Genomic DNA, 13,527 nt, shown 5'->3' with positions numbered 1-13,527 from the left:
ATTAGATTACATGTGTTTATAAGTGGCAGATATGTAGATAATGTTGATGTTGGATAAAGAAAAGTTATATTGGTCAAAAATAAGCCGAATTATAATGTTATCTAACGATTTTTTGACACGTTATCTTATTCATTTGCTTAAAAACTTAGGGTACTAATCTTTTGTGACAATATAAAAAGAAGGTTTAGACAAATAATCTCTTAATTAAACCAGTATAAATGCAATGTAAGAATGTTTATAATATAAAAAGCAGGGAGGAAGGGGACATTGGGATGTTATCACTGTAGTCCCCAAAGTCTTAATATATCGTTTTCTTATTCATTGGCTTAACAATCTTAGGGACTAAAATTTTGATTGGACTGATTATTTAGCTAAGTGTTTAAGCGTTTTAACCAATATTTCTAATCTACAGAAGGATAATTTCATGTATCACCATTGGGTGGTATGTCCATCAAATTATCGACCATTGTCCTATCCCTTTAGATCCCTGTATAAAAAAGGCTTAGTCTGCTAAAAATATTTTTTTTTGTTTAGGGGGTGGTTAAAAATTTCAATAGGGGGTTGGTTAGAATTAACATGCCTATAGCACCAAAAAAATGTATTACTCCCTTGCTCTCTCTCGTCCTTTTAATAAGGATATCACTTACTTATCCTAAATCCATGGAAAATGTAAGTTTATGCAAATGTATTATAAATATATTTACTTTTGATATTGTTATTTCCTTTTTATAATACAATACATTGTCCTTATAAATAATTTCTTCATGTGATTTGCTTTACTGCTGTTTCAGATAGACAGCTAGTTTATTACTCTCTTTATTATTCTCTCTCTCTCTCTCTCTCTCTATCTATCTCTCTATCTCTCTCTCTCTCTCTCTCTATCTATCTCTCTATCTCTCTCTCTCTCTCTCTTTCAGTAATTCTATCAATCTTATTGTACATAACATAAAAAAAATAAGAGAGTTCGTCTCTCTATATTCCATTAACTCTTTTGTTAATGAAGCCCTAAAATGTTAATCTATTAAAACTTGGGATCAAGTAACCGCTGTCACTTAGACTTACATATAACCTACTTAACAACCTAGAGGCAAAGCCAAAAATCAAGAAGAAAAAAAACCTCATTAGGTATTATTGGTTGTTTCAAACTAACAAAGTCGACGGAGCTTTTAAATGTATTATTTCAATTTATTGAAGGAGAATTTTGATTATAATCATTGGGGATTTAAAGTTTATGGTACTATGTCTTATCCTCTCAGATTCCTTGCTATACATAGAATATATAATTTAATAATAGCATTAAACCGTACCTAACCTTTATTGTAAAACAACCCATACTTTTAAATGTAGAAAGAACATATATGGTAAACTAGAAACGTTATACCAATTACTTTCTCGTAAAAATATTGGTTTGTAAGTTTAGATTAACCATTTAAGATTTGATAAAACTAGTATTATGCAACGTGTTTTATCAGTGTAAATAATTTTAAGTCCAATATCCCCTCCCTCCGTGATGGCTAGAGTAAGCAAAGGTGTTTGAAATATGAGCTGCCTAATAAGTGAGCTTAGCTTAGCTGCTGCATTAATATCAGTCAGTGATATAAAGGGATAAGTTAATAGCCGATAAATTGGTGTGCATTCCAAATGATAATATCCAAAATTACCCATTCTGTAGAATATAACTAGTGGTTGAAACATTTGAACACTCAACTCAGTTAACCAACCAATCAAAATTCATTAGAAGTCCCTAAAGTTATTAAGCAAACAAATAAGTAAACTTTATTAAAACTTTTGGGACTAGTGTAATAAAGAGCCCATTGTCCCCTCTCTCTCTTAATATCAGTATAGGAAGAGCCCATAAATACCACAAAAACTTCACATTTATAAAATATTTCAAATCAATAAAAGAACAAATTAAAACAGAGAGAGAGTGGGAAGGAACATTTGGCTGTTTATTACACGCTAGTCTTCAAAATTTTGTAATAACGTTTTCTTATTCGTTGGCTTAACAACTTTTGGGACTTCAGTAAATTTTGATTGGTTGGTTTATCATAAGGTCGAGAGTTCAAACGTATCAACCACTAATTTCAATCTACACAAGAGGTAATTTTGTGTATCATCAATGGGAATGTTCACCATTTTATCGGCCATTGTCTGATACATTTAGATCCCTAGAATTATTACTAAGGCACATTGAACATTAATCTCTTCCACAAAAGACCTAAAATATGTCTAGGACCAATATAAAGTTTTCTATGATATAAATATAATTATTTTGAAATAAAAAGACCTTTTTCTTGAGATCCAATACCTCTATTATCCGTATATTAAATGCTTTGCTAGAGTTATTTGATACTCTTATATTATATTGAAGCACTTTCATAATTTACTAAGCTTCATACATTTTGCACCTAATATTTTCATAAGTATCGGAGCTATTCTATAATTAGTATACGTCCAAACGTCCGTATATCAATTACACTGATGTCGGGTAGGTGATGTGTTTAGATCTTACCACTTCAAAGATAAATACGTTTTAGATAGTTCCTACTACCGCTATGTCAGGTGCGTGATATAAATAGTTTGAGAAGGGGAATATCGTGGTCAATCTAATGGTTGATTGTATATTAACAAAAATAGTTAAAAATCTTCCCATGACCTATGAGAAGTTACACTGTAAAGAAGAACCATATCAGTTCAATGGTTTGCAAGATCCTTCGATACACACAACACCGCCCCCAGGCGTTTTTCAGTCCTTGGATACTTGAATTATATTGTGTTAAACCTATAGTATTCATTGTTTACTAAAAATACTTTATTAATAAATTTCAAATTGAAATTTTCAATACAATGTAATTATCATTTATTAATGTTGATAATTAACCCTTTACAGTCGGGCCCCTTGCCGCACCTTAATCGGTCGGGGGGGGGGCGTTCAACGCCCCCCCTAATTATCTCAGTTCCTATTAGAGCTAGAGGGCTTTTTTTTTTGTGCAAGTCCCCTGTTTGATAATGAATTTCCGACCTTTTATAAGTCTAAGTCAATTTTCGCTTCCTTCACCTTTTTATTTAACAACCTTTGTTTTTAGGTCTTTTTTTACTTAAAAATTTCAAACGGCTGTAATTTTCTTATTTTTGAAGCTAGAAGAAAAATTTTTTCCCAGAAAATGTTTATTTTTATGTAAATTTTACATTTGAAATATCAAAATATAAATTTCAGCGGCCGCAGCTGTACTTGGCAGCTGCCAGCCGCCGCAGTCGGCGGTCGGCGGGAAAACAGCGGCGGATCTTCATGAAATTTTAATACGTTATGTAGACATGTAAGAAAAGCTTAAGTTTAAAATTTGAAGTCTCTAAGTAAAAATTGCGGCCACAGGAGCATTTTAAAGATTTCTGGAGACCTGGAGGATCAGGACCTGCAGGATCATACCTGGAACCTGAAAGTGACTTGAACACCTGTATTTTATATAAGGATGTACTACTAGAGGATTTTTTAGTATTTTGGTATGGTAAAATGCTTTGTTTTAGTCAAAAAAATATTTTTGCTCTTTACCTGGATGACCCAGCCAGGTTTGCTGGCATCCTGTGCCCGCCAGGATGGAGATATTCAAAAAATTCCAACTCTCAGTTATGTGTCATACCCATACTTAAAAAGTCAAGCAGTTTGGGCTCTTTATCTTTCACACACATAAAATGAGATAGAAAAAACCGGAGGGGGGGGCGTTGAACGCCCCCCCCCCGACCGTTAAGGGTTAATGTATATGTTGTTTTGTCCCAATAAATATTTGAATTTGATTTGACACAGACTTATACATATCCATTTTGTTACTTTTAAAAAAGGATTGCTTCATTATCTTTTAATAATTTCTAAAATCCCATATCTATATATTTATTTATTTACCTTCTTATCTATTTAACTAACTAATCCTTATCTAATAATATCTATATTATTATATACAAACTAAAATAAAAGTAAGGGGGAAAACGATAGGTTTTAAAAAAAATATTAACAATACTAATTTAATTTTTTTTATGCTTCCAAATGTAAAATAACTTGATTAAAGTCTTATTATAAGAAATGATAATAATTATGAATTGTCCATTATTTAATTCATTTCTCCATCCTGACAACCCTGGCTGAAAGGGTATTAAACAGATAAAAAGATTATGAAATTATTTACGATTTATTTGCATTTTATCTTACAGATAGATAAAGTTATTACCCAGAGGTGGGTTCTTAAAAAAAACTTTTTGGCTCACTGGCTCATTAAAATTTGCGAGGCTCGCTAAAAAGTTTTGTGAAAAATCGCATCAAAAATCTACAAAAAAAGAAAAGAAATATTGCTTCCTACCACCCCTACAAGGCTATAGATGCTAGGGTGCATTTGCTAGTATGATATAAATGTCTTATAAGTAGCTTGATGTCTGTCTGTCCGTCCGTCCCTTAAGATCTAGGTAACCACTGAACCGATCGGATTCTACTCTTCAGGGTATATACCTATTGGTCCTGGGGTGGTTTTAAGCTATTTTTTTAGGGGGTGGGACACCCCAAACCCCCCCCCCCCAAAAAAAAAACAAAAAAATCCCCTACATTTTTTTTGTTTATAATGAAGTTAGTTACCATAAAACTACTGGCAGCATCATTAGTATTTAATGTTTTTATTTTTTAATTAACTCTTGGGGCAAAGCCCCTAGAGGCTAGGGGCGAAGTTGCTAGTATATGAATATAGAGAGTTGTCCGCAGTTACGTAAATGAAATATCACTGGTTATTTGTTGGAAATCTCGGGACAAAATTGTTTACCTTTTATTATGTCAAAAATATCATTTACCTTTTTCTTTTATTGTTGTTATTGCCCTTTATTTATATTCTACTTAAAATTATAAAAAAAAGAATAATATCTTACTTAAGCCGAAAGATTGAAAAAAAGATTTCAAGCGAAAAAATCTTAATCTGTCAGAAAGGTGTAAAAATTTTGCTTTAAATTACGCAAAAGAGGCTAGGGTTTAAATTCTAGAAAAATCCTTATAATATAGTAACAGGATGTTTTGTTTGTACCAAAGGATCTCACTAATCGATGAACCGATATGGTTCTCATTTACAGTGTATCTTCTCATAGGTCCTGGGAGGGTTTAAAGCTATTTTGGGGAGGGTACTCCCACCCTCCCAAGAGTAATTGCCAAACATAAATAAGATTTATTTAAAACGCCGCCAATTGGATACAGCTAAAACGAAAAAAAATAACTAACACAATCTAGAGGCGAAAAAATATTTTTGGTAAACAGCTGATTTTAACATAGATTGAAAACAATATAGTTTACGTGCCCCAAGAGGCCTTTAGGGGGTGTAGCCGCTAGTAAAAGGAATGAACAGAGAAAAAACTTTATTACTTTAAATACAAAATTCCTTACTAACCCTAAGTTTCTTTTAAGATCAAAAGTTCAAGCTCCTATTTCTTAAAACTCACAAAAATGTTACAACAAAAAAGACAGGCATAAAGAATAAACATTATTTGCAACTATCAAGAAGAGAAAAGCCTAAAACCATCCCAAGACCTAAATTTAATGACAATAAAATAGCCTTAAGCCATCCTAGGTCCTTTGTGAAGCTTATCTAAAATGGAGAACCCAATTGGTTTCGTATATTAAAATCTTAAGCTTCAGACATAAAACCTTACTACTTTATATTAAAGATTGGCATTTTTTGGAATACAGCTACTGCACCATAAACGGTAAAAGAATGATAATTACATTTCTAAAAACTAGAGCTTTATACCATCAAATTGTATGCGTAGCATTTTATTACTACTTCTATAAACTGAGAATTTTAAAATGACAAAGAACACATTTTTTGCACATCCTATATGAATTTTTTTTACAGTAGGTACTTTTTATATTTATCCTTAAATTTCTGTTATTAGAATCAACACAAAAAGATCTGAAATAAAATTATATCATTTCGCACCAAATAAGGATTTTTACGTTGAATTAAGGAGCGAAGCTTTTCTACAAATCACTTGATATTTTGAATTTGAATTTGCGTTGTTATTGATATACTATCCTATGCTTAATTGCAGATGACTCGGTGTGTCTGCCTGTCTGTACCGAAAGATCTTGCTAACCCCTGAAACGATAGGTTCTCCTTTACAATGTAGCTTCTCATAGGTCCTGGGAAGGGTTTGAGGATGGTATCACCCTTTGATGTGAAATTTCTTCTATAAAAGAAGAACCTCCCTTCCCCTTTAAAACTAAAATTAACAAACGGGGAGACGACTTCACCCACCCTCCCCCCTTACCTCAAGTGACCCGAAAGGCCACTATGGGCGTAGCCGTTGTTTCACAGAGGAGCTATGTATATTTTTTAAAACTGGCAAAATTTCGCATAAAATTTCTTAATTTCTGTTGCAAAGATTATAGACTAAAGATTAAGTATTTCTAAAATTCCTTTCACTTTAAAAAGTTATAAGCAGGACTCCACGCTTCAAGGCATTTTTTAATAAGAATGACAAAACTTTTTAGCAGGTATTGTTATTAAGCTTGCTATTTTCATAACCTCTTTGTATTCTCCTTTGATTTCGTGCTTTGAGTCAAAAGTTCATTTCTCTAAGGATCGTCATTTTTTTCATCTGTATATTTTAAAGCAAAGCTTTTCTATATTTAGGGTCATTCTGCCCGTAACCTATAGCTTATATAGTTACTTAGGCTTACCAGAGTTGTCCTATAGATTTTAACTTGACTTTTGGAATATTGATTCCTAGGACTAATAGACACAAATTTATAATCGAATCATTTCTACAAGATTTAAAATGTTATTATGTCAAATTCTTCTTTTAAAAACTTTGTTTTTATGAATGTTGTCATTCTTATATTTGAGTTTTCTTCATAGATTTTTCAATGATTTGGAAGATTTTTTTTACAATTGTAGTAAAGCGTCTGTGTATAGAAACTATGAATCATGACGCATATAAATAAACAAATTTTTGTTATCAAGATTTTAAACAATTGAAAATATACAGTAGAGTATTAAGCAGGGCAATATAAAAGGTTTAGTTATATTTGCCAAGCTTGAATACTATGTTAATGTTTACCCTTGGTGGTTTTGTGATAAAATAAACCTTGGTGGTTAACTATATTATAGAGATTGATTAAGTAATACCTTTGTGGTCAAGGCTGAATCTTAGTGGTTGATCAAGGGACCTTTGTGGTCCAAGACATATATATTGTATCTTTGTGATAGACTGGACCTTTGTGGTCAAGGATGAATCTTAGTGGTTGATCAAGGGACCTTTGTGGTCCAGGACAAACCTTTGTGGTTTTGTGCAAAGACCTTAGTGGTCAACTGAAGTGACCTTTATGGTTAAAGACTTATCTTTGTGATTGAAGAACTTAGTATACCTTTGTGGTCAAAGAACAAAACTTGTGTGATTACAAAACTATGTATAAAGGTGCAATATAACCTTAATACTCTTCACATTCTCTATTGTAAAAATGCAAAGTTCAATAAAAATCAATATGCATGAACTCTGACACACACATACTGCATTTTCTGATCTCCTAGCATTGAAAATGAGCACAACACAATAGATTGAATACTAGTATCATAAATTTTATGTATATAAATGATATGTATATGATGTATATAATGTCTATATTGATGTTCTGATCTTCTTATTGTCAACTCAAATTTTGTTAACAAAAGGCAGCCATTTTGAATATGAAGGCAGCCATTTTGAATATGAAGGCAGCCATTTTGAATCATGGGAGCAGCCATTTTAAAAATGAAGGCAATATTTTGTCAGCTGATTTGAATTGACGGGTATAAAAGCTGAGATATTTATTGTAATAAATCAGTTCTGTATTTGCTTTGAAACTGTTAACAGTCAAAATAAATATATAACTCCAAAGAAATCTTTGTTATTTAACAAATATTATTTTTGTAATATAACAAGGAAGTAGCAGTCCATCAAGAAGACCTTCCTGCCTGAAGAACCCTCACCAAGCTGACCTTCCATCCCAGAAGTCCTCCCAGCCTACATCTTCCAAGTACCTACCTAGTGATAATAAGGTTCCCTAGTTCATGGGATATCTTAAGGAGGTACCTATTGTGGTAAAGAGTGGCTTTACCACACAATTAAATTTTAATTCAATGAATTATAAAATATTTATATATCATTATTATCTTAGCAATTTTGTAATTAGACTTGTTATGATTTAATATAATGAATAAAATTATAATAAAAATATCCATAAGAAGCAAAGCAAAGAATAAAAATTATATATATCCTAATATATAAAGTAGTATATTTTTTTGTCTTTAGCTTAAGATCTCAATAACACCTGAACCGTTAGGGTTCTCTATTTTAGGCTTCACATAGGTCCTGTGTTTGTTTTAGGCTATTTTTATAATCAATCTGTGCCACTTCGAATACATAGCCCCTTCATGCGTAACTGCTAGTCACCAAAATATTTTTCTTTGTTAAATTCTAAAGTCAATCATATTTCAATATTTTGTTTCAAGAATATTTAAAGTTGTGGACATTAAGTGAGTAAAAAAGTAGGCGCTGATTCGCAACGGAAATGTTTGCGACAGACATACAGACATTTTAAATTATTAAGTAGCTATACATACAAATACTAATCAAACTTTTGACCACCCTTGACCCTCCCCTCCTACTAAATGAACAAACTGACCAATATGTGGTGTTTATGTTAGCAACCTAAATTGGCGACAATTTTTGCTTTGTCATAATATCCACGTATATTCTACATCCATGTTAATGAGATCTTAATGTACAAATACAGATATTTTTTACCTGCAATCGACAATGCCATCGCTGCATTTACATCCCTGAGGGCACAAGTTTGGTCCCGCCAGGTTGCTACAATCCTCCTTCTTGTAGGATCCTGCAAAAATTGATAACATTTATCTAAATAGGTCATTAGATCCATTAAAATTAAGGTAAATTCTTAAAAACAACCTAAATAATTTTAGATGGTTTTTGAACATTTAATTAAAATTATGGAAAGGCATAGAGAGAGAAAGAGAAAGAGTCATAAATAGAGAAAGAAAGAAAGAGAGACAGATAATATAAACCGGTTCTTGCATTCGTAAAATTGGGTAGTAAAAAGTAACTATGATTAAACTTTTTTAACCATAATTTTTATTTACAGAAGACTAAAATTGTCAATCAAAGTTTATTAATTTTCGTCCATTGTTTTATCCCAAGTACATTTCAAACAGCCAAACTGACCGCTTAAATTAATATAAATTGTAGCTGCGCTATTGCAAACCGTACCTGTACATTTAAGGTCATACTTCTTGAGTTCAGCGATCCTTTTTCCCGCCAAATTGTAAGGGGCAGAGCAACGTGCTATTAACATATTTTAAATTAGAGTTATAAAAAGAATGTATATGTAGATTGATAGATAGATAGATAGATACTTTGATAAAATGAATGGTTGGTATATAGATGGTATAGATAAAGAGGTGTATAGATGGATATAAAGATAAATAAATACATCGAAAGAAAGGTTGATAGATTGATGAATACAAAAATAGTGAGATAGATAGTTTGATATATGGATAGCTATTTAAATGTATAGATATAGATTATAGACAGTAAGATTTATAGATTCATGAAAAGATAGATGGATAGAGCTATTCAGAAAGATAAATAGATAGATGAATAGATAGATGTATAAATAGATGGATAGATAGATGGATAGTTATATGGATAGATAGATGGATAGATAGATGGATGGATGGATGGATGGATAGATAGATGGATAGATAGATGGATAGATAGATGGATAGATAGATGGATAGATAGATAGATAGATAGATGAAACGATAGTTGGATAGATAGATATATGGATAGATATGTGAATAGATGGGTAGATAGATCGATGAATAATTGAATAGATGGATAGATTAATAGATAGCTTGATATTTACCTAAAGTAGCCAAGGTATCATACTCAAGGAGCCAGTTTAGCCAACAGTCACACTTCAAAGGGTTTTGTTCCAACCTGAATATATAACATTGAGTTCATTGAGGTGCGGGTTCAAAAATGGATTGGTAAGACTTTTATATTCTTAAATTTTTTTTTTCAGTACTAAATAAGCATGGTTTCAAGCTATTTTGGTGACCTTCCTTTCCTTGAAGCTAGGGGCTCAGTAGCTCTTAAAGCTTAGTAATAATGGTACATAATTACACACATAAATATTTGATTAGCATATGGCAAAAAAGGACGTACAGACTAAGGATCTACATATTATAGCTACGCTACAAAAGACCGTCGCTTCTGTTTGTTTATACGTTGAGTCAATATAAAATTTCGAAACCTTGCAAATTTTAAAAGCAATAGAAGTAGGGGATAGCTTATCTGAGGTATTAAATTTGTGTAATTGTATTATATATGAATTTTCAGTATGGCTGAAAACACAGCGGCTATTAATTAGCTTAGAAGTCAAATTATAATATTATTTACGAAAAATTTTATTACAAACATTAAAAAGAATAAATTTTTAAGATAGTAAATAAATTTTTGAAATTGTTTTCCATAGATCATCAGATGACATTTTCAGGTCATTTCATTTAATGATGGCCATTTATCTTTTTTCTTCAGATATCATATCCCTACTTTCCATTAAAATATACCATAGCAGAAATTTAGCAATATTTTTTACATAAACAAATACAAAAATTGTTAAGTTCAAAATTTATGTTTTTACAATAAGGATTAAACGTAAAATAGCAGAAAAATTATACTTGATAAATTCTATCAATGTGAATAAGTGTGTACCAGCCATTACGGGTGTGTTTATGTGAGTGTGTGTGTGTGAGGTGAGTGTGTATGTTCAACTCTTCAAATATTAAATGACTCTCAGTGACGGATAGACGGACAGACAGACAGACTATGCCTTTGAATTAGCTTAACTTTTTTAGAAATTGAAGGTGTAGTTTCTGTAAAGCAATGTTTGTTTTTTGATAAAATTCATTGAAAATAAACAAAAAATTGTTGACAAATTGTATTTACGTACTTGTATATAAAGTAGCAAGGTTTATTTGTTTGTCTGTTAAACCACTAAACCAAAGTTTTTAGGCCAATGTATAAGAAATCTTTGGGAACCAATGAAATATACAGTTCAAAACTTTAATACCCCTTCCTTCCTTCCCTGAAATCTTAAGAAAGTTTGGTAGCTAAATATTCTTTATAGCTGCAATGACTTGACAGGCGAATGCCGGGTCAACAAAACTGGTATGCATTTTATTATTAGTAGAAAATTGTCTATAATACGAAACAATACAACAATTCTTGAGTTAGACTCAGAACCGGTTCTAACCCAGCGGAATTAAATTAATCGGTTCGTAACCATACTGGAAAACTATATCCATACCTTAGAGATTGAAGCCTTGGCAAGTGTTCCCGGATCTCGCTGGGGACGCCGGTCAGATTGTTGTTGTGCAGCGTGATGGACACCAGCTGCGGCAGCCGGGAGAAGGCCTCGCCGGATATACATTGGATTTCGTTGTGATCCAGTTGCAGTATTCTAAAGATAATACATATATGCTTTTATATAAAATAGCAAGTTTTTTTGTATGAAGCTTAAGTTTCAATACCTATTAAACTGATTGAATTTCCCTTTTTAGAGAAGGATCACATAAGCCACAGAATGGGTTTAGGCCTTTTTATTTTTAGATTCTATCCTTGGGATGGTTTTATGCTATTTTTCCTGCCCCCCTAATTTACTCATTTAAAGAAGAGCCCCTATATGCTAGGGGCTGGGGCATAACCGCTAGTATTTCATAAGATACCTTACATAGAGTTAGTTGTTTCGCCCCTTAACCTTTAATATCAGGTAAGCTTCAAATAAGTCCTGGGATAGTTTTAGTTCAAGATGGTTTTAGGATATATATTGCCCATGCTTCCCCAATCGAATAGAAGATCACTAACATGCTATGGGCGAATCCACGTGTTAGAGGCAATTTGGAATGATTTAAAACAACTTTTAGCTATTTAAAGATAAATTATAACTTTTAAATGTTTTTTTTTAGTGTTATATGATTTTTATTGTATCATAATAAATTATTCCAAAACTCCTTAAATGAATGTTGTCATTTTAAACTAAAAGTTTGTAAATTCAAAGATTTTTTATGAATAAAATAATGCATTTATTTACCTTAGATAAGGCAGATTTTCCACCGCTGCTTTGGACAAACTTGTGATCTTATTCTTGCTCAGATCTCTGAAATAAAATAAAATTGTTTAATTATCCAATATAAAAGTAACCAGGTGTCAATCTGTCTTTACCAAAGAATCTCGCTAACCGCAGGACTGGTTCTTCATTACAATAAAGCTTCTTATATGACGAGAGAAGGTTGATACCTTTTCGTGAGGGTACCATAACCCTCCCAAGAGAAATCTCACCTAAGATTGTTTTGTTTGTCTATTAAGATCTCGCTAACCATCGAATTAATTGAGATTATCATTTTTGAAAAGTTTCACATAGGTCCCGTAAGGGTATAAAGATTTTTAAATTTTATTATTTTGAAGGTTTTAGGCTGTTTTATTGCCTTCTTCCCCTTGTAAATAAACATTACCCCCTTACATGTCTTTATCTATATGTCTTTGACTTGTAACATTAATTAAAATTCTATAGACATAAACAAGGATAACAAAGTCTGCAATTAAAAACCAGAAAGAGAGAGGACAATGGGCTGTTTATTACACTAGTCCCCAAAGTTTTACAATAACGATTCTTATTCGTTTGCTTAACAAATTTGGAGACTTTTAATGAATTTTGATTGGTTGGTTTATTAAGTTGAGTGTTCAAACATTTCAAACAAAAATTAATTTGGGGTAATTTTGTGAGTCATTATTGGGGATGTACATCTATTAATCGGCCATTGTCTTATCCCTTTCGATCCCTAGAAAATCATGGATGGCTTGTAGAGTAGCTTTAAAATTATGAGAACCCGTCGTCTTTTTCTTTGAATTAATCAAAAGTTATAATTTTGTTATGTCTATCTCTATGTAGATCTGTTTTTACAAAAATGAAAGGTCCTTCAATTCAGTAAAATTTTATATTAAGCAAAATAGAAAATAAAATAAAAGGAAACAAATTTTTACTATCTTACAAAAAATGTATGGAATACTATCGGCGGCTACGCCCCTAAATTATATTGGCTCTGTAAGTGGGAAAGAGGGGACAGCAAAATCGATAAAAACCTTCCAATAAATAAATAAGATATCTTGAAACTAACAAAGGACCTATGTAAAGCATACCAAAGTCTCAATCGGTCCAGTCGTCTTAATAGATAAAAACAATCCTACTACTTTAATGCTATATTTTTAGTTAATTTTTGTAGTAATGAAAAAACGTTTCAAAATGAAGTATACAAAAGTTTTTTTTCCAAGTTTTCTTGTCTCAATTTCTGAAAACATTCATATTCATATATTATTCAATTTTAAGAAAAACTTTGCATTATCCTTATAACTTCAAAATGGGCGGAGCCCTCGCCCCTACAA

General features: G+C 31.7%; 1 protein-coding gene across 1 annotated transcript in view; it reads right to left on the bottom strand.

The window, feature by feature from the left end:
• Nucleotides 1-13,527, bottom strand: part of sli (slit guidance ligand) — a 193,050-nt gene that overhangs the window by 97,905 nt on the left and 81,618 nt on the right. Inside the window, exons 4-8 of the mRNA XM_080146074.1 lie at nucleotides 12,179-12,244; nucleotides 11,396-11,548; nucleotides 9,950-10,023; nucleotides 9,292-9,366; nucleotides 8,809-8,899 (exon numbers count right to left, since the gene is read on the bottom strand). Of these exons, the coding sequence (XP_080002200.1) occupies nucleotides 8,809-8,899; nucleotides 9,292-9,366; nucleotides 9,950-10,023; nucleotides 11,396-11,548; nucleotides 12,179-12,244 (459 nt within the window). The remainder of the gene's footprint in view (nucleotides 1-8,808; nucleotides 8,900-9,291; nucleotides 9,367-9,949; nucleotides 10,024-11,395; nucleotides 11,549-12,178; nucleotides 12,245-13,527) is intronic.

The sequence above is a fragment of the Acartia tonsa genome, chromosome 13 (genome assembly GCF_053477335.1).
Source record: "Acartia tonsa isolate MP-2025a chromosome 13, ASM5347733v1, whole genome shotgun sequence".
NCBI lineage: Eukaryota > Metazoa > Arthropoda > Copepoda > Calanoida > Acartiidae > Acartia > Acartia tonsa.
Note: the sequence above shows the minus strand (reverse complement) of the source record. Positions and strands in the feature narration are given on the sequence as shown.